This window comes from Scyliorhinus canicula, chromosome 8 (assembly GCF_902713615.1).
Source record: "Scyliorhinus canicula chromosome 8, sScyCan1.1, whole genome shotgun sequence".
Lineage (NCBI taxonomy): Eukaryota > Metazoa > Chordata > Chondrichthyes > Carcharhiniformes > Scyliorhinidae > Scyliorhinus > Scyliorhinus canicula.
The window spans coordinates 67,620,109-67,647,731 of NC_052153.1; the positions used below are offsets into that span (position 1 = coordinate 67,620,109).

At 45.3% G+C, this 27,623-nt stretch overlaps 1 protein-coding gene across 1 annotated transcript in view; it reads right to left on the minus strand.

The window, feature by feature from the left end:
* The window catches only part of LOC119970306 (fibrillin-2), a 433,007-nt gene that overhangs the window by 8,222 nt on the left and 397,162 nt on the right, over positions 1–27,623 (minus strand). The window contains exons 57-62 of the mRNA XM_038804706.1: positions 23,638–23,844; positions 23,175–23,300; positions 22,392–22,514; positions 21,030–21,146; positions 13,824–13,952; positions 5,593–5,712 (exon numbers count right to left, since the gene is read on the minus strand). Coding sequence (XP_038660634.1) covers positions 5,593–5,712; positions 13,824–13,952; positions 21,030–21,146; positions 22,392–22,514; positions 23,175–23,300; positions 23,638–23,844 — 822 coding nt within the window. The remainder of the gene's footprint in view (positions 1–5,592; positions 5,713–13,823; positions 13,953–21,029; positions 21,147–22,391; positions 22,515–23,174; positions 23,301–23,637; positions 23,845–27,623) is intronic.

Genomic DNA, 27,623 nt, shown 5'->3' on the forward strand with positions numbered 1-27,623 from the left:
GTCAGGTGAAAATGAGATGCTTTATTTTTTTAAATATTTTTATTCTCCTCCTTTTTCACAATTTTTCTCCCAAATTTACACCCAACAACAATCAATAACCAACAACAAATATCCCAAACCCCATAACAGTAACAACGATCCCATCCTCCCACCATGCCCAGACATCAGCCCGCATGTTAACATAAACAAATGACAAAGGAAAAAAAAGGAATCAGGGATGCTTAAGGGAATTAGTATTAGTTTTTTTAGTACCGGAGAAATTATTGGGGCTAAAAGCTGACAAATCACCTGGACCTGATAGCTTCTACTCTTGAATTTTAATAGGTGGCGACAGAGATAGATGTATTGGTTTTGATTTTCCAAAATTGTCTGGATTTTGGATTGTTTCCTCTGCATTGGAAGGTAGAAAATGTAACTTCGCCACTCAAGAAAGGAGAAGGTAAACAAGAAACGATAGATCAGTTAGCCCGACATCAATTGTGCAGAAGATGTGAGAATAATTTATAAGGGACATGATAACCGGCCACTTTGTTATGAGTTTTCATAAACTCAGAATGAGTTTATGAAATGGAAGGAGCGTTTACCAATCATTTGAGATGTTCTTGTTGAGGATGTAACTGCTGGATGGATAAGTGGGAACTAGCGGATGCAGAGCATTTGTATCTTTAAAAGAACATTCAATGGGGAGAATGCTGGGAGGTGGAGTTGAAATGCCCATCAGCCATGATTGAATGGCGGAGTGGACTCGATGGGCCGAATGGCCTTACTTCCACTCCTATGTCTTATGGTCTTATGGTCTTAATATGAAAGGTTATTACACAAAATTACATCTCTTGAAATGCAGTAATGTATAAGCATGGGCATGGATTGAACATTGGTTAATGGATAGAAGGCAGACAGCAGGAATAACTGGGTCATTTTCAGGTTGGCAGACTACAACCAATGAGGTACCACAATGATCACAGAGCTCAACTATTTGCAATCTATATCGATGAGGGAAATAAATATGTATTCAAACATGCTGATGACACAAAGTTAGGTGAGAAAGTAAATATTATGGGGAACAGGCAAAGTGGCTGTGTAAGGATGCAGACAGGTGAATGGCAGGAATGTGGCACATGGAATATAACATGGATCTGTGAAGTTCCACTTTGGGAGGAAAGATAGAAATGTAGCAAAATTAAATGGAAGGTTTATATTCAGAGGGACTTGGGTGTCCTTGTATATGAATCCCATAAAGTTATAGACAGCTACAAAAAGCATTTAGAAGAGATATTTAACATTAGCTTTCATTATAAAGGAATTGGAGTATAAGAGTGTACTACTGCAATTGTATTGGGACTCAGTGAGACTACATCTGGGCCTGAGTTTTCGGGATGTCTCGGTTAGACATCCCCACCAACTCCAGCAGGCTCGATGCCATTTCATGCTTTAATGAGCGTTGACTGACAGAAGGTTGGACTTCTGCCCATCATTGGGATTGGCTCTTCGGTTGTTCCAGAAACAGCACTGCAGTGGCCAGAAGAGGCACTGCAGCTCGTTGCCTGGAACTAAGTGCCGGTAATTGGAAGAAAGCAGGGGTTTGAGGTGGGGGAGGCTATGAAAAGTCTGGTGGGGTCACAAAGGGGACAATTCAGTGTTAGGGGATAGGTCTGGGAGGTCTCCAGGACCTAAGGGACCCGATGAGGTCTTCTGATAGAAGTGTCACCCCTCTCCCCGCCCAAGATCAAATTTGTTCAATTTCAGGTTTACCCCCAAGATATTGAAGCTGTGTGGGAAAAGGCCATTAAATGGTCGGGTCTTAATTGGGACCAGGTTGGATTTCCCATTGATAAGATTTCACACCCACCCCCGCTCAGAACCTGCTGGGGGGGGGGGGGGTAAAAGTTCTGGCCCTGTAGTAATATGCACAATTTTAGTTTCCTGACCGAAGGAAGGCTATACAAAAGGCTCAACAGAAGGAGGGGATTGCCCTATGAGAAGGGATTGAGTAGCCCTATATTCTCTAGTGTTGAAGAAAAAGAGGTGATACCATTGAAACAGATAGACCAGAATCTTATACCTGACAGGAGCGAGCAGGGAAGTGAGGTGATATGAAATCAGGTGGGACAGCAGAGGGTGTTATGCCTGTCGCCTTCCTGCCTCTGTAGAAGCAGTAGAGGGTTAAGTTAGGAGTAGCCTTCCGCATCCTTGGGTAAATTGGGCCATTAAAATCTAGTGAACTCGCTATGAGCTTGGCAGGGGTGGGAAACCCCCTGATTCACATGGAGGGTCCCCAGCACAATAGGCCATTTCCGTGGGACCCCCTCCTGCTTGATTAGGCCCTCAACCCAACTTAACTGAACTCCATGTCTGCTCTGGGGACACTGGTCCAGGATTGCTGCAGTCCCAGCAGTGGCCACTGCTCGTAAAGATACTGCTGGGCCTGAAGAGCTGTTGGTTCTCTGACTGGCTGGCAGCTCTTGGACGCAGGACATCTGGCCTTAGATGGGTGGAAGCCAAGTCTTCAGGCCACTAATTGTAAAATAGAGTCGTGACTTCCAGGGCCAGTGGAGATTTTTCAGATGGTGGTACCGCAATATCCTGCTGAGCAGGAGGGGCCTGGCCCATGATATTTAATGGCAGAGCAACTCTAAGTGCCTAATGGCCTATTCCTGCTCCTATTTGTTATGTTCTTATGAAATGGGCAATTCCTCTGGAAACTTTAGCATCAGGCAGGTCACAAATGTTTTGGTTCTGACATTTAAGAGATTAAATGGTGAATGTGTGCAACTGTATCGATTGATTTTAGTCAATACGGCAGTTTATAATGGGCCAATTCTTCCCAATTCCCCAAAATTCCGAAGTGTGGCCTCCAGGTGGGTCGGCGCAATCCAGATCGCAATCCACCCACGCATAGAAATTTCTCTGGAGCCAGGGTTGCTCTACGCCCACAGGTGGTGTGGGATCCGAAGATGCCAGCAAGGCCATATCCTCAGAGATCGGGGTGCCGTTTTTAAAGGGTTCGCTGATCTTGAAATAACCCTATGGCCCCTTCTTGCTGGCAAAGACCACCTCCACAATCACTGGCATCAGACCCTCCCCCCCCTCAAAGTGAGTGACACCCCACTATCAGGTCGCCAATGGCCTCCCCTCTAGTCTCCCCCTCCCAGTCCACCAGTGCTGACCCGCCAAATCCCCGCCCCTTGACAGTGCCAACCGGACAATGCCCTCTGGAATCCTGGCATTGCCAGGGACTGTCCAGCCAATGAGCTGTGATCAGTTTCTCACCCTTTCTGTGCGAGATCCTGATCATCTCTGCTGCAGCAACCTTCCATCCTTAGTGATTTTATAATAATAATCTTTATTATTGTCACAAATAGGCTTACATTAACACTGCAATGAAGTTACTGTGAAAATCCCCTAGTCACCACACTACGGCGACAGTTCGGGTACACTGAGGGATAATTCAGGTGTCCAATAAGCATGTCCTTTGGGACTTGTGGAGGAAACTGGAGCACCCGGAGGAAACCCACGCAAACACATGGAGAACGTGCAGTCTCCACACAGACAGTGATCCAAGCCGGGAATCGACCTCAGGCCCCTGGCATTGTGAAACAACAGTGCTACCCACTGCGCTACCGTGCCTTGACCATACTGTTTATTTCCACTTCAGCACACCATGCCCTCTCTCTTCAGTTCACTACCCTCCTGTACTACCTCAACCTCTCCCTCATACAAATGCCCGCATCCATATTCGTGTCACCTCCCTGAGGTGCAGTCTCCCTCTAGTCTTCAATTGACTTACAGACAAGGTTGTAATTTGTTCAGGGGCAAATGCTAACCACAGCATAATGTTTTTTTAATTAGGATGCCGGAGTCCACACCGAGTAAAAATAAGAACAAAGTTTAATTTACAAACATAATATTTACACCGCTGTGTAGACCTTATATACACTGGGTAAGTGAGATACCCCGACCCTAGTGGGGGAGCTCATACTCCACAAAGAGCATGGGGTAAGATGAGCATTCCTACCACGTATAGGCCCCGTGCGGGGTATTGCAGTTACATTACTGGACTAGTAATCCAAAGGTCTGCATTAATGATTTGGAAACAGGAGTCTCAATTCCACTGTGGCAGCTGGAGAGTTTCAATTTGCTTAATTAAATAAATCTGGAATAAGCTAGTACCAGTCGGCAACCATGAAACTACAGGACTGTTGTAAAAACACATCTGGTTCATTAATGTCCTCGAGGGAAGGAAATTTGCTGATTTACCTGCTCTGACCAGTACATGACTCCAGACCCACAGCAATGTGGTCGACTCTTAACTTCCCTCTGACATGGTCGACTAAGTCACCCAGTTTCATTCCAAAAGGTGGCTCACCACCACATTTTGAATGGTCAGCGATGACCACATCCCATGAATGAATGAAAACAAATCGTGAAGGAATGTTGCTGGCATGGCTGACTAGTCAAACTATATTATCACAAACAACATGGTAATGCATCACAGCTGAACAGAATTTCCTTGATGGAGTAATGCTTCATATTTAACTCATGTGTGTTAACTCTGCTTTGTAAAGTGAAAACAACCATTTGAACTAGCAGGCTGCTGAACATCTGGTAGTGGCACAGCAAATTTAAAAAACTACTTACCAGTTAGGTTTCAATAACTCAAAAGTACAGAAAATAATTGTGTACAGCAAAGCGATTGATGCCCAAAATATTTTTTTTCCTGGCCTGTTAGCAGGTCTGTTATTACATATGAAACTAATTCAAGCGGGCTCCTCGCCAAGAAAAAAATTGCCTGTAATTGTTGTGTAATCCATTTTGTTTCTGTAAGGACCCTGTTAGTCATCATATCCTCCTTCCCATTGACCCCCTCTGCCATCAAATCCTAGTTATACAGTGAAGTCTATAAAGTCAGGGAAACACATCCACACAATGCAAAGCAATGATAACTTTGCCTGTTGTAGGTTCTACATGCAAAAATTAGTTCTGTCTTGTTCATTCAGTCTACACGACAAATTCCAGGAAGATAGGTGGAATTAATTTCATTGAGCTACAAAAAATAAATTGTGAACCAGCATTTTAGTGAATCAAGAGAAATAAAGAGGAAAAAAATGAAGGGTCATGAGGCATTTTGTTTTAACCTGCAATATTTGAATTTGTTTTCGCATCGATGCAATGAATGCTCAGAAACCCAAGGTAACGTATTCTTCATGTTCACCTTGTGTTTAACATAATAAATGATGTGGTAAGGATAAACTGCAAACACTCCTATCACAAATGTTCATATACCTCAATAAAGCCAATGTAGTCAAGCCCCACATTTATTTCTAAAAACTGGAAAGGACTGAATACTGAACAATGATCCTCTCAGGCTATATTTGAAGTGATGAAAATCACCACTTTCCATTACATTATAAAGCCAGGAAGCCATCTTTTAAGTAATTCAATTTAGCAGAAAATAAATGATTCTTGTTATTCTTTTTGCATGTTGAAAGGTTTTGTGTGCTGATTTAAATTGTTAATATTTAAATAATAAGAGTGCAGACTTTTTGAACACACAGAAAACAGTATTAGCACTTGAAGCCCGATGATGCTCACCAACACACTGGTTCCACTGATAGTGCTGAATGTAGCCTTGAGGACAGCTACACCTGTAACCTCCCAGCATGTTTTGACAACCGTGCTGACACCTGTGGCTTCCATCACATTCGTTCACATCTGCAAAAAGACAAGGCAATTGAGAACAGAGTGAGGTTTTCCATAAGTTCCAATTTTATTCTCTCTTTTCCTGAAGGTGCTGACTCATTCTGGGGTATGATTCCAAATGTGCTGGCAGGCCTCCAGTATCTTTCCCAAGTGACCATTTTTCACGTTTGAGTCTAGACACTGAGCACTGGCTGGTGTATTGCATCCAAGCCAAGTCTGATTTGTATTCACCAACAAGCATACTTCTCAGCATGGGTCACTGGATAGTAAAGGCAGAGTGGGTGCTTTGCCTAACATTTTCCCCCTTCGTAGCCAAATGGCACTGTTGCCAGTTTTAACACTCCTACAGTCAACTGAGATTAGTTAACTCAGTACTGTTTGAGGATCAAACCCAGGGCCTTTTTTGTCTGTGTAACGTAGTATCATGTCAGGCAGTGCATGTATTCACAAAGCCACTAGGACAGCTTAGATCCCATTTTTAAATCTTTGATTTAGAAGGGGTTACTTCTGTGATTATACGTAATTGAAGTATTCAATCTTTCTTGTTCCCAGCATCAAATAATGGGCTCTAAAATAAAAACAAAATACTGTGGATGCTGGAGATTTGAAATACACCAGAAAGTGCTGTAAAATTCAGCAGGTCTGGCAGCATCTGTGGGGAGAGAAACAGAGTCCAATATGACTCTCGTTGGAAGACTTGAAATGTCTGTTTCTCGCTCCACCGATGCTGCCAGACTTGCTGAGTTTTTCCTGCACATCGTGTTTTTATATCAAATAACAGGCCATCATTTGCTAGCAGAGTAATTGTGAAATGAATGGCATTCATTGTTATTTATAACAAACACTATAGCAACTTCAAGCAAGTGAAATTCTGCAGTTAAAAGTAGAAGTCCAAAGATTGCTGTCCGAGAGGCACCACTCTGCCATTAGCTTCAGAAAAACACATGGCTGGGCTTACCCACCTTTGAAATCCATTAAATGGAATAAACTTGCTGTACTTGAGCGGTAGATACAAACTAAGCTCACCATAAAAAGTTACATTTGCCTATTTCAATCTGAGCATCCTCTAAGTGCTAATTATTGCCAGTCAACACTGGCATGTGACAACTCAATGAAATGAGTAAAGGCCAACCCCGGTCCAAAATTCCCTGGTTGCGGGAAAGATTTCAGTGGATTGGAAAAATGCTAATATAGTGCCCTTAATGAAAAAGGGAGGCAAAAAGTAGGAAACTATAGACCAGGTAATTTCACATCTGCTGTTGGGAAATTGGTAGAATTCATTATTAAGGAACTAATAGCAGAATATTTGGAATGTCAAAATGCAATCCATCAGAGTCAGCATTATTTTATGAAGGGTAAATCATGTTTGACTAATTTCCTAGAGTTCTTCGAAGATGTAACAAGCAAGGTGGATAAAAGGGTTCCTGTAGACGTAGTATATCTGGACTTCCAGAAGGCATTTGATAAAGTGCCGCACAAAAGGTTAATACACAAGTTAAGATTACATGGGGTTAGGGGTAATTTATTAGCTTGGAAAGAGGACTGTCTAACCGACAGAAAGCAGAGAGATGGATAAGTGAGCATTTTCCTGGTTTGCAAGTTTATAACCAATGGAATGCCACAGGGTTCGGTCCTCGGGCTCCAACTATTTACAAAACATATTAATGACTTGGATGCAGAGATAGACAGTCCTATAGACAAATTTGCAGATTATATTAAAATTCTGCGATACTAACTTGCAGTAAAGAAAGAAGAAATTTACAAATAGATATGGATAGGTTAGGCGAGGGGGCGAAAATTTGGCAGATGTTGTTTAATGTGGATAAGTGTGAGGTTAGCCATTTTGTGCGGAAAAAATAGAATGGCAATTTATTATCTAAATGGAGAAAAACTTCAGAGTGTTTCGGTGCAGAGGGATCTGGGTGTCGTTGTGCATGAATCACAGAAAACCATTATGCATGTACAGCAGGTAATAAAGAAGGCAAATGGAACTTTGCCATTTATTGCTAAAGGAATAAAATATAAAAGTAGGGAAGTGTTTCTGTAAATGTACAAGGCATTAACGAGACGGCATCTGGAATATTGTGTACAGTTTTGGTCCAATTACTAGATGAGATTGTAGTTACATTGAAGGCAGTTCAGATCAATCACTAGATTGATTCGAGATGGTTTGTCTAGGAGATCTAATTGAAATATATAATGCAATAAAGGGGATTGACAAAGTATACATAGAGTGGATGTTTCCTTTTGTGGGGCAATATAGAATAAGAGGTTATAGTTTTAGGATAAGGAGTAGCAGATTTAAAACAGAGATGAAGAGAAATTACTTCTCTCAAAGGGTCGCGAATCTATGGAATTCACTACCACAGAGTGTGCTGGTTGGCGGGACATATGAATTACTTTAAGGAGGAATTAGATCGATTTTTGATCAGTAATGGGTTGAAGGGTTATGGAGAACAGGCAGGAAAGTGGAGTTAAGGCCAAGATGAGATCAGCCATGATCGTATTGAATGACGGAGTAGGCTCGAGTGGCTGAATGATGTTGGGGTGGTTCTTGTGAAAACTATTTTGCAGAGAGCAAGATGTAAAGTATGACTTTATGGTACGGGGTTTCCAATCATGTTATAAGTTGAAAGGGGGGTATATTTTCCGTAGTTTAAGATATCAATTGCCTATTACGTATTGTTTAGTCAATGTTGCTTTTAGTTTGCTTGTTACAGTAAATGTTTTAAAACTTGAAATCTTTATGCGAGGTTCCTTTAAGTTGATTACTGGGAATTCAAAAAACTTAAAAAAAATTATTGGTCCATATGGGGATCATAACATATGTTTCCCCTGTTCACACAGTCTAAGGCATCTGGTTTCCATCACATGAACAACAGGCATTGTTAGATGATCTCATGTTGAAGACAAGATATTTGACTAACCAAAAAGACCACTGCTGATGTCAGAAATTCTGTTTTGTAGAAATTATTTAAGCTCCATGCCAGTCCTTGCTAACTTACTTGAATAACACAGCAAGAGCTCACACAACAGATGCTTGAGAACCAATGACTGACACTGGGCAGGATTGGCGTATTTTCAGAAATCTCACATGGCAACCAAAAATATACACATTTCTCATATTCAAGCATTTTAAAACAGGACAACAAAGCAAGGCTTTCTAGGAACAAAGAAAACATAATTAAAAAGGGACAAGTCCATCCACTTTTGAATGATCTTAACCTGAACTCTCTGCATTCTCATTATATCCCGCAATACCTTCTTACTCTATAACCATATCTGATTATCTTTAGGACTCATTTGGACTGTCTACTTCAATGACCTCTTTGGTCACTCTTTTCTACAAATTACTTCTTTTCTCACTCCAAAATTGCCAGTTTTACATTTGTGAACTCAGCTATTTAAACTTTTTATCTTAAGTGAACATTTTATCTGGAGCAACTTTGTCAATTTCCTTCATGTTCTTGCAAATTTCAGTTAGGTCACCTAAAGTCTCTTTTTTGCCAAGGATTATAGCTCAGCCACCTTACAACTTTGATAAATCCCTTATACAGAATGGTGACGATTGTGCTGAATCTAATCCAGCCCCTTTTTCTTCATCTGCTAATCTAATAGCCAATTTGGCAAATTAACAATTGGAAACAAAATGGAATCGCAACAGCATAAAAATTGCCCAATACATGACTGATCAAGCAAAAACAGAAAATGTTGGTTTTACTGAACTGCTGACTTGCCTTTTTCTTTATAGACGCCAACTGATCCACTGTGTATTTTGCATTATTTCTAAATTTGTTTCAGCTTTCCAATATTTTCAGATATTAAAAAAAATGACAGCCAGCATTACTGTGAAGCAGATAGTCATTTTAACTGCAAGTTTCACAGCCTTTAGGGGTTTTGTGTTTATTCCATTACCATTTTCAGCATAAAGTCAGGGTCAAAATTACTGAGGAAAACCATCAGTGACTGTCTGAAATCAATGGAAGTGAAAACTGGACAGAGTCTGTAATAGGTGATTTGCCAGTGTACATTCAAATAGTGCAGGCAATGGATGAGAAGAAAGCAGAAGGCAGAAGAAAGAGGAAAAAGGTACAATATTTTAGATATACGTTTGATGTATGATTCAGTGCAATTGAATTCAAACAGATCAGAGTTTTCAAACCAGTCCCTTCCTCAGTAATATTTTCTCATCACATCTGGTCCTAACTTCATGCTTGATTGTGATACACTTATTTCTCGACATAGTCAATTAACTTGTCAACACTCACTGCTCAGACTCACACATTAAGAATGTTCGCTTGGGCAAGATATCAGAGGGCTAGTAGCTCCTACGGAATTGCACCCAGCTGATTTAAATTGCCTAAACATGAGTGTGACTCTGATGAGACCTTTCTAAGATTGGGTGTGTAGTTCCATGGTTCTTCCAACATGCATCAAAGAGACACTGAGGTCAGTGCTGAATTATTTTAATTTCGCTGTTGCCTTGCGTGATGTATTGCTTCATTATTATGAGAATGGTTGTCCTGGGAAACAGGGAGGATTTAAAATCAGAACAATTTCCATTACGATTTGTATTTGCGTTGACTTATGCTTTGGACAAATATGCTCCTTTACTTTCAGCATAACTGTCAAGTAGGCTTCAGCTAGCTATGATTTTCTAGAACGTCCTTAGTTGACCTTTGGGTGAAGTTCTGGTTATATTATAACAACTAAAGCAAAATTCCCTCCTTGCTGCTCTAAATCAAAATCAAAGTTTTTGCTTTAACTCTATAGACAAAATGTAAAGTAAAATAAAATTTCAAACTGCCTTTGGGGATGATAATGCAACTAGACTGGTGGTAGGTAGGCCAAAGACAGCTGCAAACAGACATTAAAACACTATTTTAAAGATTTATTTCAGAATGGTAGAAAACCTTAAAGACTTCCAAAAACTGTTTTGATCATGTTCCCCCTTTTTCATTATTTTCATGGAACGTTTGTGTCACTGGTCAGGTCAACATTTATATTGCCTGTCCTTAAATGCCCTTGAGAAGGTGGTGACAAGTTGCCTTCTCAAACTGCAGCAGAACATGTGGTGTAGGTACACCCACAGTGCTGTTCGGGAGAGAGATCCAGGTTGTCGTCCCAGTGACAGTGAAGAAATTGCGACAGTGTTCCAAGTCAGGATGGTGTGTGGTTTGGAGAGGAACTTGCAGGTGGTGGTGTTCCCATACATCTGCTGTCTTTCTTCTTTCAGGTGGAAGAGTTTACAGGTTTGGAAGGTTCTGTTGAAGGAGCCTTGGTGAGTCGCGACAGTGCATCTTGCAGATGGTATGCACTGCTGCCACTGTGCACTGGAGGTAGAGGGAGTGTATGTTGAAGGTGATGGATGGAATGCTAATCAAGCAGCCTGTATTGCCCTGGACTTTCTTGAGTGTTATTGGAACTGCATTCATCCAGACAATTGAAGAGTGTTCCATCATACTCCTCATTTGAGTCTTGTAGGTGGTGAGATGGTGGATAGGCTTTGTGGAATCAAGAGATGAGTTATTTTGCACAGAAATCTCTGCCTCTGCCCTGTAGCCACAGTATTCAGATGGCTATTTTAGTTCAGTTTTGGTCAATCGTAACACAGGATGTTGAAAAAGGGGGAATCAGTGATGGTAATGCTATTGAATTTCTTTAAAAAGAATTTTGAGTACCCAATTCATTTTTTCCAATTAAGGAGCAATTTAACATAGCCAATCCACCTACCCTGCACATCTTTGGATTGTGGGGGCAAAGCAGATCAATGAAAGAATGAAGAAATTAAAATAAATTGATAGAAATAAAAATGGGGTGAAAGTGGAGGAGAGAGTTCACAGTCTGTAATGTGCATAATCGGAAGATGAGGTGCTGTTCCTCCAGTTTGTGTTGGCTCCCATGACATATGATAGGATACTAACCATTAATTCCTATTTTGAATTTTATTGGCAGCAGTACCTCTGCCCTTTCATGCCCCCCTGATGCTGGCTAAGCAAATGTACAGCATGCTCATAAATGCTCAGGACCACCCTCAAATCTGTCAAATCCAAAGACAGCAGATTCACTCCATGTGATATCAAAATGACTAAACGCACTGGATACTGAAAAAGCTATAGGCCCCGACAACATTCCAGCATTGGCACTGAAGACTTATGCTGCAGACCCACAGCAATGTGGTTGACTCTTAACGCCACCGTGCTGCCGTTGCTACTGAATTTCAAGAGGAGATGTCTATATTTTCTCTTGTTGGAGACAGTCGTTGCCTGGCACTTGTGTGGTTCGAATATTACTTGCCGCTTCTCAGCCCAAGTCTGAACATTGTCCAGGTCTTGCTGCATATGCACATGGACTTCTTTACTATCTGAGGAGGGGCAAATGGTGCTGAACATTGTGTGATCATCAGCAAACATTCCCCTTTTGACATTATGATGGAAGGAAGGTCATTACTGAAGTAGCTGAGGAGTTTGTGCAGTGATATCCTGGGATGATTGACCGCCAATAACTACAACCATCTTCCTTTGTGCTAGATATGACTCCAACCATCAGAGAGTTTCCCCTTTGACTTCCATATATTCCAATTTTGCTAGGTTTCTTGATGCCGCACTCAATTAAATGCTCACCTCGAGTTCAGTTATTCTGTCTATATTTCAACCAAGGTTGTAATGAGTTCAGTCACTGAGTGATCCTGGCGGAACCCAAACTCAGTGTCAGTGAGCATGTTATTGTGTGTAAGTGTCGCTTGATGGCACTGTTGATTACACTTTCCATCACATTCCTGTTGATCAAGGGTAGATTGATGTGGCGATAATTGGCCAGGTTGGATTAGCCAGGTTTTTTTGTGGACAGGACATACCTGGACAGTTTTCCACATTGCTGGGAAGATGTCAGTGTAGTAACTGTACTGGAACAGCTTTGGCTCAGGGCACAGCTAGTTCTTTATTTTATTCGTTCATGGGACTGTGTCAACATTTATTGCCCATTCCTAATTGCCTTTGAGGGGGCAGTTAAGAGTCAAACGCATTGCTGTGGGTCTGCAGCATAAGTCTTCAGTGCCAATGCTGGAATGTTGTCGGGGCTTTTTCAGTATCCAGTGCGTTTAGTCATTTTGATATCACATGGTGTGAATCTGCTGTCTTTGGATTTGACAGATTTGAGGGTGGTCCTGAGCATTTATGAGCATGCTGTACATTTGCTTAGCCAGCATCAGGTGGGCATGAAAGGACAGAGGTACTGCTGCCAATAAAATTCAAAACAGGAATTAATGGTTAGTACCCCCCCCCCCCCCAACTTGGGCCATCTGTTCCCTATTCCTCGCTGTCCTTTGCCATACTGCCTAACTTTGTTCTGCCACAAACACATTCTGATCTCTTAATGTGACACTATCAGCACCCTTCTTAGCCTTGATCACCAACATTTACAGTCTATTTGTCTTTTTGTCCACAATATCTTTTTCAATGTCCACCTGTCGCTGGCCCTCTATCCAGCCTCATTGCTCCACGTCCCCTTCCCCCACTACAGTGTAAATATCATCTTGATTAAACTTAATTTGGTAGCAGCGTGAACAGACACTGAACAGGACTCACCTCGTAGAATCATAGAATGTATAGTGCAGAAGGAGGCCATTCAACACATTGAGTCTGCACCGGCCCTTGGAAAGAGCACTCCACCCAAGCCCACACCTCCACCCTATCCCCGTAACCCAGTAACCCCACCTAACCATTTTGGACACTATGGGCAATTTAGCATGGCCAATCTACCTAACCTGTACATCTTTGGACTGTGGGAGGAAACCGGAGCACCCGGAGGAAACACACGCAGACACAGAGAGAACGTGCAGACTCCGCATAGACAGTCACCCAAGCAGGGAATTGAACCTGGGACCCTGGAGTTGTGAAGCAACTATGCTAACCACTGTGCTACCGTGCCGCCCACCTGATGCAGGAGCTGCGCTCCGAAACTAGTGATTCCAAAAAAACCTGTTGGACTTTAACCTGGTGTTGTAGTGCTTCTTTCTGTGCCCACCCCAGTCCAACGCCGGCATCTCCACTTAAAGGGTAATTTAAGGCATTACATACAGACTGCATAAATGTGTTGAAAAAGTGAGGCCTCTCGGTACATACCATCACAGTTTAAGCCAGTGTTATCAAGGGAAAATCCTCGCTGACATTCACAGCTGAAACTTCCAGGTGAGTTCTGGCAAAGCCCCTTTGATCCACACAGTGAAAGCTGTGAAGCACATTCATTGTTATCTAAAAATAGAAAAATAGATGTTACTGGTTTCGAGGAAATCCCAACGACGGAGACAAAAACATGCTTAATCTCAAATAATGATTTTTAATCCAATGGGCTGAAAAATTGATCGGAACTTTTAAAAACAGCAACGAAAGTGTGACTTTGAGCTCACAGGAAAGATGGCTACCCAATTTGCATCACCGAATGTAACTGCACAACCCAATCAACTGAGATTGAGACATGCGGCGTGATTTACCGGCCTCGTCGTGCCAGACTTGGTGAGAGGCCTTTGTGAGACTTGCGACGCTCGAAACATCCCGCGAGATTCAATTCCCCAATGGACTTGGGAAGTAATGCTTGCATCTGGGTGATTTCACCAGGGTGCCGTTTAGCACTGGTCCACACAGGATTAGCACTGTGAGAGTGCCTGGTTGGCATTGCCACGTTGGCAGTGCTAAGGTGTCCGGGTGTTAGGTTGCTTGTGCCAGGGATCGGGCCTGGGGTGTCATGCCTATAAGATTGGGGTGGAGGGGGAGAGGCTTGGCCCAAGAACCCCATAAGAGATAAGTTGACTGTGGGCGCGGGGGAGAGTTTGGAGGTCGCGGTAGGGTAGCTGAAGGGGGTCAAAAGATCGGGGTGGCTTTTAAAAATGGCGCCCAGTTCCATGAGTACTCTTCCTTGAAAGACGTGAAGACCGGGACATTCCCTCCCTGCCAAAGCAAAAATAAACGGCAAAGTGTCGGTGTGTAGTGGGGTCTTGCGCTGAGAACGTGCCAGAAATGGGACTCTGTTTTTGTCCCATTGAATCGTGCCCTTAGGCTGGAATTCTTTGTCCGTTCATGCTGGTGGGATTCTCCGGTCCCACTGCAGTGAATGGAGTTTTGACTGAGCATCAAATTCTCCGTTCACACTGACAACAGTGGCAGGGTGAACTCAGAACAGAAAATCCCAGTCATCGTGTCTTCGAAGACCTAACAAAGACAATGGTCTCAGGAAAATATGAATGGGTCATATTTCCTGTCACCATTAGCAAGGCATCAAGGCAATCACCTGGAATATTTAGTAGAGTCTCCAGACATGGCGGCTGGTTTAGCTCACTTGGCTAGGCAGCTGGTTCATGATGCAGAGCAAGATCAATAGCATGGGTTCAATTTCCATACCGGCTGAGGTTATTCGTGAAGGCCTGGCCTTCTCAATCTTGCCCCCCACCTGAGACGTGGTGATCCTCAGGTTAAACCAACACCAGTCAGCCCTCCCCTTCAAAGTGGAAAGCAGGCTATGGTCATCCGGGACTATGGCGACTTCACCGTTTAACTTTACCAGGCATGAACTCATAAACCTACAATGAGAATACACTAAAGCAAATCACTTGAACAATGGGACACTGGCTGAAAGGAGACCCAGACTTGAATTGGCATGACTGTGTTTGAATCACTGGGTGATGGACATGTTACAGGCCTACCCTATGTGTGTTTGAACATCTACTTTCTCTGCAGTTAGAGGACAGGCAGCTCAGATGCTGATGAGAGCAGCGCAGTGGAGTCTGTCATTCCTGCCTTTTTCGTCAACCTACCTTGCAAGCTTCAAACCCTGTTGACTGACTGTGACCATCTAGGGATCTCTCTGTTGCAGACAGGGCACGCGATCTAACGGCCGCGTCAGAACAATCAAATCAGCTACATCTTTAAATCAGAAGCACAAGGCCAGTGAAGGAAAATCGCTTGAAGCCAGCCAAGTTACCAAACTACAGATTGCACCTTTTTATCCCTCTGGATTCTAAATTGAGGTGTCCGGTGGTGGCATGTTATGTGGCTCCTGCAAGAGTCTCTGGTTTTTGGACTTCTATGCCTGGTCTCGGGGTTGTTTTGGGTGAGTTGGTGTATGAAGTCACAAGGAGGTTGGGCAATGTCGAAGTCCCAGAAGAAAGATCCTGGAAAGAAGGGGCGAGCGAAAATGCTGCTGTGATTCTTGCAGGAAGGAAGATGGCGGGGACTGGGTCATCGGGTGGGGCCGCTCCCCTCAAGGTGAGTGAGGTGATGTTGGTGGATTTCAAGAGGCTGTTTGCCAAGCACTTGGAGGTGCTTTGGGGGATATGACGGCCTCGCTTATAGAGTGGGTGGAGGAGGCGAGGCGATTGCCCAGGTGAAGGCGGCAGTGATGAAGATGTCGGTCGAGTGCAGGAGCAAGGAGGGAAGTTGAAGGGGGTGGAGGAGGCACTGTTGCAGCACGGCGACCAGTTCACCTCGATGAGTGAGGAGCTGCGGACGGTGGCGAAGGTCATCAAAGGGCTCAGAGCCAAGGTGAAGGATCTGGAGAACAGGCCGAGGAGGCAATACGTGAGAATCGTGGGCCTGTCTGAGGGGGTGGAAGGCCTGAGGCCGACTGAGTACTTTGTAAAGATGTTTGCTGAGTTGATGGGAGAGGGGGAAGAACCCTCCCGCTACGAGTTGGACAAGGCACATCGGACGCTCAGGCAGGTACCAAGGGCGGTCATAGTCTGCTCCCACAGCTACCACGTGAAGGAGAAGGTTTTGAGCTGGGCGAAGGAGAGACGAGATGTGAAGTGGGAAGGCGTTGGTATACGAATATACCAAGATCTGACGGTGGAGTTAGCAAGAAAACAGACGGCCTTTGGACGGGTGAAGGCAGCAATGTACAGCAGCAGAGTGAGGTTCGGAGTGGTCTACCCAGTGAAGCCAAGAGTGGCTAAAAATTTGAAAGACTTTCATTTTGAAACTGTGGAGGCAGCTGAGGCGTTGGTTAAGTTTGAGGGACTGGGACTGAGAAGAGAGTTGGGGTTTGGACTTGATTGGTGGAGACGGGGATTGTTTTTCTTATTGAGGGATTTCAATGTGGATTGGGTTGTGTTTTTGTTTCTTAAAATGGGGGAGGGCTTCATATGTCTTTTGGTTTCTTCCTTATGGATGCGGTTCTTATTTGTTTCTTGGTTTGAGGGAGGTGGTGGATTTTGGACACATGGAATCGCATTATGGGGGGAGGAGGGGGTGCGCTGGCAGGGGTCACTGCACTAGCAAACAAAGGTTGTGTAGTGAGCGGGAGTGTGGTGAGGGCAGGGGCCGCGGTCGTTAGACCCTGTCTGGTCGAGCAGGTTTCGATGGACCTGGGATGTGTGAATGGTGGGGGGATACGATTGATACTGGGTGAGATGTTTGCAAGAGAAGTGAATGAGGGATTCTGGCGAAGGGGGGAGGGGGTCGATGGTAACAAAAGGATGGGGTGGGTCCAACAGAATGGGCAGTGCCTGGGGTAATGGCGATGGTGGATTGGGGGGGGGGGGGGGGGGGGGAAGTGAGAGACCCCCGGTCAGAATGTTGATGTGGACCGTGAAGGGGTTGGGGACCGGTGAAGGGAGCGAGAGTTCTTGCGCATTTGAAGAGTTTAAAAGCTGATGTGGTGATGCTGCAAGAGACCCATCTGAGGGTGAAGGATCAGATGCAGTTTAGGATGAGGTGGGTGAGCCAGGTGTTTCATAATACGGTCTGGATATAGTTTCCCTGAATTACAACTAATGGAACTGACAAATCTCTAATTTGCTTTAGCCCAGTCAATACTAATACATCCTAAGTACAGTACTTTATTCTGGAAACAAGACTCAGTGCAATTAAGTAATCACCCCATAATTAATGCAGACACAGCTTTAACTTCCTTTATTATGAAGTTCCACAAGAATGAAATGTAAAGGCAACCGACAAAATTAGAAATTCTAAATAGTGCATTTTTGTTTTTGCAATTTCCCTGTACATTAGCACATAATTCTGTCTCTTTAGAGAAATAGTGACATTCTAATCAGGGCTGATCACAAGGGGGCTGCATTCCTGCCTGCACCACTGAATGAAAAATAGAGATAGAAAATGCCTTTCTTAAAATTGCAGGACAATGTTTCCCATACTGCTGGGGCTGTTAAATTCAGCAAGGAAAACCTAACCATCCCAAGTTTCACTGTGACTATTCATGTGCTAACTGAGAGGAGGGAGGAGAACAGAAGACTAACATGGAGACTAGGAGGCCCAGTTTATGTGGAACAAATACAGGGTGCCAGTTGTAGCAAAGAAAACCATCAAATTGCCCTGCTGCACCCAGCAAATCTTGATTTTTTCCCTGTGGTGACTAGAAGACAGAGAAAGGAAAGCAGGCACGATTTTGGAGAAGAAAGAAAACAGGCTAAAAGTGAGTGAACATAATTTTGGGGCAGAATGCCGTGAATTGGAGCACCCGGAGGAAACCCACGCAGACACAGGGACAATGTGCAGACTTCACACAGACAGTGACCCAAGCTGAGAATCGACCCTGGAGCTGTGAAGCAAGAGGACTAACTACTGTGCTACAGTGCCGGCCAAAAGAGTCCAATAGATGGAGAAGAACATGGGAAACATTGTCCTGCAAGTGGTTATAGCAATAAAATGAAAACGCATAAGTTGATTTATCAAATGAATGTGAAAGCAAAAATGGAGCAGGAGCTGAAATTTTAACATGTCAAAGGACTTCCTCTGAATTTGATAGAATAGTACAAAGTGAAAGCAATCCACAAAGAACATGGGCCCGAATTTACTCAGCCTCCCACTGTAGGAACTAATCGAGTGACGCTTCACTGTGAAGCTTCAAGGTGTATCCTTCCTTAAACATGAAGACCAGAGCTAGGATTTAACACTGAGACACTGGCCCTGCTTACTGGGTGGAAAATCAGACACCAGCACGCCTGCACCGTCCCTGGAGGACTCCATCTTACATGGTGGTAGCATAAACGTCTGGCCCAAAATGGCATGCAGTACATCCAGGTGTTAATTCAACAAAGCTCTGTACAATTGCAGCAAGACATACTAATTCTTATTCTCCAATTCTCTTGTAATAAAGGCCAACTAGCCATTTGCCTTCCTAATTGCTTGCTGTATCTGTACTCTACCTTTCTGTGTTCCTTATACAAGTAAACTCAGATTTCTTTAAACTTTAACCATTAAAGGTTTATATTTCATCTACCACCTTGTTGGCCACTCATCTAACTTGCCTATATCTCTGCAGCACCTTTGTGTCCTCCTCACAGTTTACATTCCCACTTAGTTTTATATCAAACTTGGATGCACAACTCTTAATCTCTTTGTATATGCCATGAATAAATAACTGCTGATAAATAACTGAGGTCCGAGGACTGATCCTTGCAATAAATCAGGACTTACAATTCGTGAATTTGAAAATGTATCCCTAATCCCTACTTTACATGTCACTACCAGAAACACAATTAATTTCTAACTTACTCCAGCTGATGTCTTTATGGCATTGCTCATGGACAGACTGGAGTCCTAACCACAATTGTGTCATTAATCTGAACTTCCCATTCAACGGGCGCGATTCTCCCAAAACGGGAGAAATCGTAAGGCTGGCGTCAAACCCGGGCGGGTTTGACGCCAGCGCGCCCCTTCCCGACCGGGAACCGATTCTGGTCCCCGGTCGGGGCTAGCAGCCCGACGCCGTAAGCTCCGGCATCACGGGCGTAACGAATTTCGTTAAGTCCGCTTGCCGGAGTTAGCGCCGGCTGACGCGTCATATGACGTCAGCCGCGCATGCGCGGATTGGAAGACTCCAACCCGCGCATGCGCGGATGACGTCATCGCGTATTTGCGCGAAACCCGCGCATGCGCGGGCCGGGATGCCCCTCAGCCGCCCCGCGAATGGATACTGTGGGGCGGCGGAAGGAGAAATAGTGCGCGGGCATCGGGCCCGCTGCCCGCGATCGGTGCCCACCGATCGCGGGCCCATGGCACCCTTGGCACGGCCGTGGTACTGCCGTGCCAATCGGTGCCATGGTTATAAAAAGCGAGTTGTTCCCGCAGTTTTTACGAACGGCCAGACCAGGTGTGTTTGCCTTTCGTAAAAACAGCGTAAAGGGCTGGGACTTCGGCCCATCTATCAGCTGTGAATCGCTGCCGGCCGTAAAAAAACGGCGGCAGCGATTCGTGTCGGGAGTTGGGCGGTGGGAGAATAGCGGGAGGGCGGGAAAAATATCGGGAAGGCCCTCCCGCTATTCTCCGACCCGTCGTGGGGGGCGGAGAATCGCGCCCAACGTCTTTGCTCAAGTACTACCTGTGGGAAGTGGCATATATAAGCAAAACCAAGCAATTGTAGGTGCTTGTAAACTCTTCAAGATAATTAGATGGCATCTCTCGAGTCAGGTGAGCTTGGTGTGGACATAAGTTGCTCTTCTTCTCTTTTTAAAGTTTTATGGAGAAGGGTTTAGTCCTGAATGTGCCAATTACCAGTTTACCTGTGTCTCCTTTACCTACTGTCAAAATTTGGTCTGAAGCAATTTTATGGATTTAGGTTTCATGCCATTTACAAAACATATATTTATATAAGATCGCTTCCCTGTTCCCCCCTTCTAAAGCTGAAAAGTTAATTTGTTCCCCAGTCTTTTTATGTAACTCAGATCGCTAATCATTACGTTTGGCCATGTGACTTTGCTTTGCACTGCCTCGAGCAATTGTATACTTTCTTTGTGCCTGAGGAACTAGAAATGGACAAGTACTCAAAATGTGCTCCAATCAGTGCACTTCACAGTTTGAGAATAGTTTAGCCACGTGATTAGGAATTTGAAGTGTCAGGTCACAGGGTTAACAACAGGAGTTCGGAGATATATCTTTTTCTTAATCCATTTTTTCTTTTGTCTTTGGTGCATCGCAAATATTTTTTCTTGTCTATGGATAAAGCCACAACAATTCAACTAACATCACCTAAAAAAAACCTGAAATGCTGGAATTGCAGCACCTGAAAGACAATAATCTTTGCCAGATTCACAGCACAACATAACAATTATCCTTCCAACCATAAGACACACAAAGCGAGATTCTCTGGCCTCCCCGCAGCGTGTTTCTTGGTGGCGGGCGGCAGCCTGACATTGGTCGCTATCCAGAGCTTCTGGTCCCCCAGCTGGGATTTCCCACTGAATCCACCCTACACTGCCGAGAAACTTGGGGAAGGGGTGCCCCGTTGGCATGACCAGCTGGTAGATCTTACCCACAATTAAAAATTTCCATGTACAATAATACAAATAATCCCATTGCATGGGTGTAGATTATTCCTACCAATGCAAGCAGTATGATGCTGTGTGAATCCTGGTGGGCACTTGCATGTGAATCCTCCAATAGTGTTGACACACAGGAACTGACAGTTGTGCTGTTTTGTCGAACATTCATCAAGATCTGAGAATGAAAAAGTGAAGCAAGGAAATAGATAGATAATTCAAGTCAATTAAATACTTCTAAGGGCAGCACGGTGGCCTAGTGGTTAGCACAGCTGCCTCATGGCGCTGAGGTCCCAGTTTCGATCCCGGCTCTGGGTCACTGTCCGCGTGGAGTTTGCACATTCTCCCTGTGTCTGCGTGGGTTTCGCCCCCACAACCCAAAAATGTGCAGAGTAGATGGATTGGCCATGCTAAATTGCCCCTTAATTGGAAAAAATAATTGGGTAATCTAAATTTATTAAAAAAATAAAAAAATTTTAAAAATTAAATACTTCCAGCTATTAATTTAAACATTTTTCCATAAAGTAGATCTATTTGGCTGCAAACTGCCGAATACCAAAGGTGTCTGAACTTTGGGCAAATCTTAGGTATATGATTTTCAGACAGGAATCAGTTCACACATATCAAAAACGTCATCTCATGCAAACAAGATCCAAGAACAGGGTGTACTTCAATACATTCATGATGGTTAACATGACCGGACTGAGCTTGGGTCTTAGTTTCACTCAGCAAAATAGGGGTTGAATTTGAAGGCTCCAGAAAGGGCTGCTTAAAACTTGATTCCTAGTAAAAAAATCACAGCTTCATGACTTACCATTCACAGTGCTCTTCCCTGGAGATATCACTACTAAAAACGTAATAATTTCAAATCAAGCTATTAATTTCTCCATATGAAATTTAAAAAAAAATTTGCTTTTTACCTCTGTCTGGCCATTCAATTCCATTAAAGCACATGAAATAAGGGCAGCACGGTGGGACAGAGACACAACGTCAGGGACCCGGATTCGATTCCAACCTCGGGTAACTGTGTGGAGTTTTCATGTTCTCCCAGTGTCTGCGTGGGTTTCCTCCGCGTGCTCCAGTTTCCTCCCACAGTCCACAAAGGTGTGCAGGTTAGGTGGACTGGTCATGCTAAATTGCCCCTTAGGGTGGGGTTACAGGGAGAGGGATTGGGCCTACGTAGGGTGGTATTTCAAAGTGTCGGCGCAGACCCGATGGGCCAAATGGCCTCTTTCTTCACTATAGAGGTTTTATGATCCTATGAAATCCTTTACCATACTAAGATTTACCTGGCTAAACTGAGACAGGACCCATGTAGATGGATCCACCACTTGACCAAGTAGCAATGAGATGATAACCACACAAAAAACAAATCAATGCTTACTGAAAACTGCTAAGGACATTTACAGTTTCCTTTACTGACCTCTACACGTCTTTCCATCCTCTTGGAGGAGGTAGCCTCTTGGACATGAGCAGTGGTAACTCCCTTCTGTGTTCTTGCAGATAAAGTTGCACGGTTTTGGGGATTGAGCACATTCATCAAGATCTGATTATGTCATGATAGGAAGAATAATAAAATTAGGAACCTGTGTCAATTTTTAAGATTTAAATTAATTGCAAATACTACAAAAGTTCAAGCTTGGAACAGTCGATTGCATTGTCTTTGCTTGGATATTCCGTGCAATTTTAATGCCAGTGGCAATGTATCTAAACTAATTAGCTATCACTGGTTATAGTAATGAGAATCAAAAATCCATGCTCTTTCGTCAGAAGTCAAATTATCTACAAAAGCTATATTCTCAAAAATGACTAGAAATGGCTGCGTGATAAACGGTTGCAACAGATTCAAAGAAAACGTCTTAAAATCCTTTTTCTTCAACCATGCTTTTGTGCCCCTTTTTTCTCCTCTCCTGACTTTATGTTCATATTTGTCATTGCCTTTTAAAGCACTCAGCCATCTTTCTGCATCTAAGTAGTACTACAGAAATATAAGTTGCTGTTGAGAAGATGGCAAACGACTTGCTCACAGGCTTCAGCCAATACTTTTTGTTTTTTGTTGAAGGGGACTTGTCCTCCTACTTCCACTACAGAAGTTGATATTCAAAATAGTAATCGGAAGGAATCCAGTCATTTATTTAAAAACGCCACTGACACACATCGAAGAACTGCCTATTACAAAACAGATAATAGCTTAACTGCTTCTTACCAATACATGATGTGCCCGTAAGGTCTGTGGTGTAACCAAGCTTACAGAGACAGCGGTAAGAACCAAGCTTGTTGATACATTGACCATTCTGACACAGGTTAGGCATCACCTTACATTCATCAATGTCTGTAACAAAACACCCAGTTAGAAAGTATAGACAGTAAATGTACAGATAATTTCCTGCACCGTTTCAGAATAGTGCACAGCTGGAATAGCTTGGGTTTTTCTTTTATACAAGGGCCACTGAAATCCAATTGTCGCAAACCATTTTAAGGCTAGTAATTATTAATTTTAATTCAATTCAAACGTGAATAGATGTACAAACTGTGGAAAATAATTTCCCTGTGTTTCAAAATGCTCACGCTCTTTTCTGCAGCTAACACAAATTAATTATAAATAAAAAAGACTCCCTTTGATCTTAACATTTAATCAGAAGCGTAACATTAAGCATATCTTATTTCACCTTGTCCATCAGTTGTGTAGCCTGGGCCATGTGGACATATCTTTCTGTATTGGGCAGTACCAGGTAGTGGGCAGAGCTCACACTGGTTACCCCAACCACGCCCACCATCACAGCAACACTCAGACTTCGTGACCAGGTTGTGACTGCTGGAAGACATTTGACACATGGTTTGAAGAACCTCTGCAAAGCAGAAGGCTTGCCGATTGTCTGTAGGTGGAAAAATAGGATTAAAAGACAGAACCAGCATATTAAGACGTTAACATTTGAAGAATCCACCACTAAATCTAAGTTTAAAGTTGAACAAATGTTCTCTCTCCCCTTCTTCCTGCGACCTTCACAACAAGACATCACTTCCCATTGAAGTGTGTTATAGCTTCAGACAACCTGGCCTCTGAAATTCCTTGTCAATATTCTGCTTACTGCTTCCAGTGAAGCCTCTCAAAATGCTTTTCAACCACTCCAGTCCAATTGCTATTCTTTTTTTAAATAATTTTTATTGAAATTTTTACAAAATATAAACATCTTAACTCTATTAACAAACAACCGCGGTAACACCCCAAGAACAATACCCCCCCAACTTCAAACAAAAGGAAAATGAAAAAAAAAACAAAAGAGCACCCGAACAACAAAAGGGAAAGAGATAGCACCCGCCACATCCCACAGACCCATGTACACAGTTTTTCCTTCCCCCCCCCCCCCTCCCCGGGTTGCTGCTGCTGTTGGCCTATTTCCCTACCATTCCGCCAGGAAGTCCAGGAAAGGCTGCCACCGCCTGAAAAACCCTTGCACTGATCCCCTCAGGGCAAATTTCACCCTCTCCAATTTAATGAACCCAGCCATATCATTGATCCAGGCCTCCACGCTTGGGGGCCTCGCATCCTTCCATTGGAGCAAGATCCTCCGCCGGGCTACTAGGGACGCAAAGGCCAGAACACCGGCCTCTATCGCCTCCTGCACTCCCGGCTCCACTGCAACCCCAAAAAATGCGAGTCCCCAGCCTGGCTCGACCCTGGATCCCACCACCCTCGACACCGTCCTTGCTACCCCCTTCCAAAACTCCCCCAGCGCTGGGCACGCCCAAAACATATGGGCGTGGTTCGCTGGGCTCCTCGAGCACTTAGCACACCTGTCCTCGCCCCCGAAAAACCTACTCATCCTCGACCCACTCATATGGGCCCTATGCAGCACCTTGAACTGTATGAGGCTAAGCCTCGCACAGGAAGAGGAGGAATTCACTCTCTCCAGGGTATCCGCCCACGTCTCCTCCTCAATCTCCTCACCCAGCTCCTCTTCCCATTTACCCTTCAGTTCCTCCACCGAGGCCTCGTCTACCTCCTGCATTACCCGGTATATGTCCGAAATCCTCCCTCCTCCAACCCACACCCCCGAGAGCACCCTGTCCTGTACCCCATGTGGGGGCAACAAGGGGAACCCCTCCATCTGCCGCCTGGCAAACGCCCTAACCTGCATTTACCGAAACATGTTCCCCGGGGGGAGCCCAAACTTCCCCTCTAACTCCCCCAAGCTCGCGAACCTCCCCTCCACAACCAGGTCCCTCAACCTCCTAACCCCTGCCCTGTGCCAGCCCAGAAATCCGCCATCAATGCTCCCTGGGACAAACCGATGGTTCTCCCGTATCGGGGCCTCCATCGAGCCCCCCATTTATCCCCTGGGCCGTCTCCATTGCCCCCAAATTTTGAGGGTAGCCGCCACCACCGGGCTCGTGGTATACCTCGTTGGAGGGAGCGGCAACGGCGCCGTTACTAGCGCCTCCAAGCTCGTGCCCACACAAGACGCCGCCTCCATCCTCTTCCATGCTGCCCCTTCCTCGTCCATTACCCACTACGCACCATCGCTGCGTTGGCAGCCCAATAGTACCCACAGAGGTTGGGCAACGCCAGCCCCCCCCATCCCAGCCTCGTTCCAGGAACACTCTTCGAACCCTCGGAGTCCCATGCGCCCACACAAATCCCGTGATACTGCTGTTGACCCTCCTAAAAAAGGCCTTCGGGATAAGGATGGGAAGGCACTGGAACAGGAACAAAAACCTCGGGAGCACCGTCATCTTAACGGACTGCACCCTCCCCGCCAGTGACAGCGGTAACATATCCCACCTCTTAAACTCCTCCTCCATCTGCTCCACTAACCTTGTGAGGTTGAGCTTGTGCAGGGCCCCCCAGCTCCCCGCCACCTGGACCCCTAGGTACTTGAAGCTCTTCCCTGCCTGCTTCAATAGGAGCCTACCAATCCCCTCCTCTTGATCCCCCGGATGTACCACAAACACCTCACTCTTGCGCAGGTTCAACTTGTACCCCGAGAAACCCCCAAATTCACTAAGAATCCTCATCATCTCCGGCATCCCCCCCACCAGGTCCGCCACATACAGCAACAGGTCGTCCGCATACAGTGACACTCGATGCTCCTCCCCACCCCGCACCAGGTCCCTCCAGTTCCCTGACTCCCTCAATGCCATGGCCAGGGGCTCAATTGCCAACGCAAAGAGCAAGGGGGACAGGGGGCACCCCCCGGTACAGCCGAAAGTACTCCGACCTCCTCCTATTTGTGGCTACACTCGCCATCGGGGCCTCGTAGAGCAGCCTCACCCACCGGATAAACCCCTCCCCAAACCCAAACCTCTCCAACACCTCCCACAAATATTCCCACTCAACCCTATCGAAGGCCTTCTCCGCATCTAATGCCACCACTATCTCCGCCTCCCCTTCCACAGCCGGCATCATAATAACGTTGAGGAGCCTTCGTACATTTGTATTCAGCTGCCTTCCCTTCACAAACCCCGTCTGGTCCTCATGAATGACCCCGGGCACACAATTCTCTATTCTAGTGGCCAGGATCTTTGCCAGCAGCTTAGCGTCGGCGTTCAGCAGCGAAATCGGCCTATATGATCCGCACTGCAGAGGGTCCTTGTCCCGCTTCAGGATCAAGGAAATCAGCGCCCGTGACATAGTTGGGGGCAAAGCCCCCCCCCTCCCTTGCCTCGTTAAAGGTCCGGACCAACAGGGGGCCCAACAGGTCCAAATACCTTTTATAAAATTCCGCCGGAAACCCGTACGGCCCCGGCGCCTTCCCCGACTGCATGCTCCCTATCCCCTTGACCACCTCCTCCAGCTCGATCGGCGCCCCTAGTCCCTCCACCTGCTCCTCCTCCACCCTAGGGAATCGCAGCTTGTCCAAGAAGCGCCCCATTCCACCCCCCTCCACCGGGGGTTCAGACCGGTACAGTTCCCCATAGAAGTCCCTGAAGACGCCATTAACATCTACCCCCCTCCACACCACCTTCCCAGCTCTGTCCATCACTCCCCCAATATCCCTGGCCGTATCTCGCTTCCGGAGCTGGTGCGCCAGCATCCTGCTCGCCTTCTCCCCGTCTTCCTTCACCGCCCCCTGTGCTTTCCTCCACTGAGCTTCCGCATTTCTGGTAGTCAATAGGTCAAATCTGGCCTGAAGGCTACGCCTCTCCCCCAGCAATCCCTCCTCTGGGGCCTCCGCATATCTCCTATCCACCTGCACCATCTCCCCTATCAGTCTCTCCCTCTCCCTCTGCTCCCCCCTCTCCCTGTGGGTTCGGATGGAGATCAATTCCCCCCTCATCACCGCCTTCAATGCCTCCCAGACCGTCCCCACTCGAACCTCCCCGTTATCATTGGCCTCAAGGTACCTCTCGATACACCCCCGAACCCTCTCGGCCACCTCCTCATCTGCCAACAGCCCCACCTCCATGCGCCAGAGCGGACGTTGGTCCCTCTCTTCCCCCAGCCCGAGGTCCATCCAGTGTGGGGCATGATCTGAAACGGCAATGGCGGAGTATTCCACATCCTCCACCCTCGACGCCAACCCCCTGCTCAGGACAAAGAAATCAATCCTCGAGTAGGCCTTATGTACGTGGGAGAAAAACGAGTATTCCCTGGCCCTTGGCCTCGCAAACCTCCAGGGGTCCACCCCCGCCCCCCCCCCCCCCCCCCCCCCCC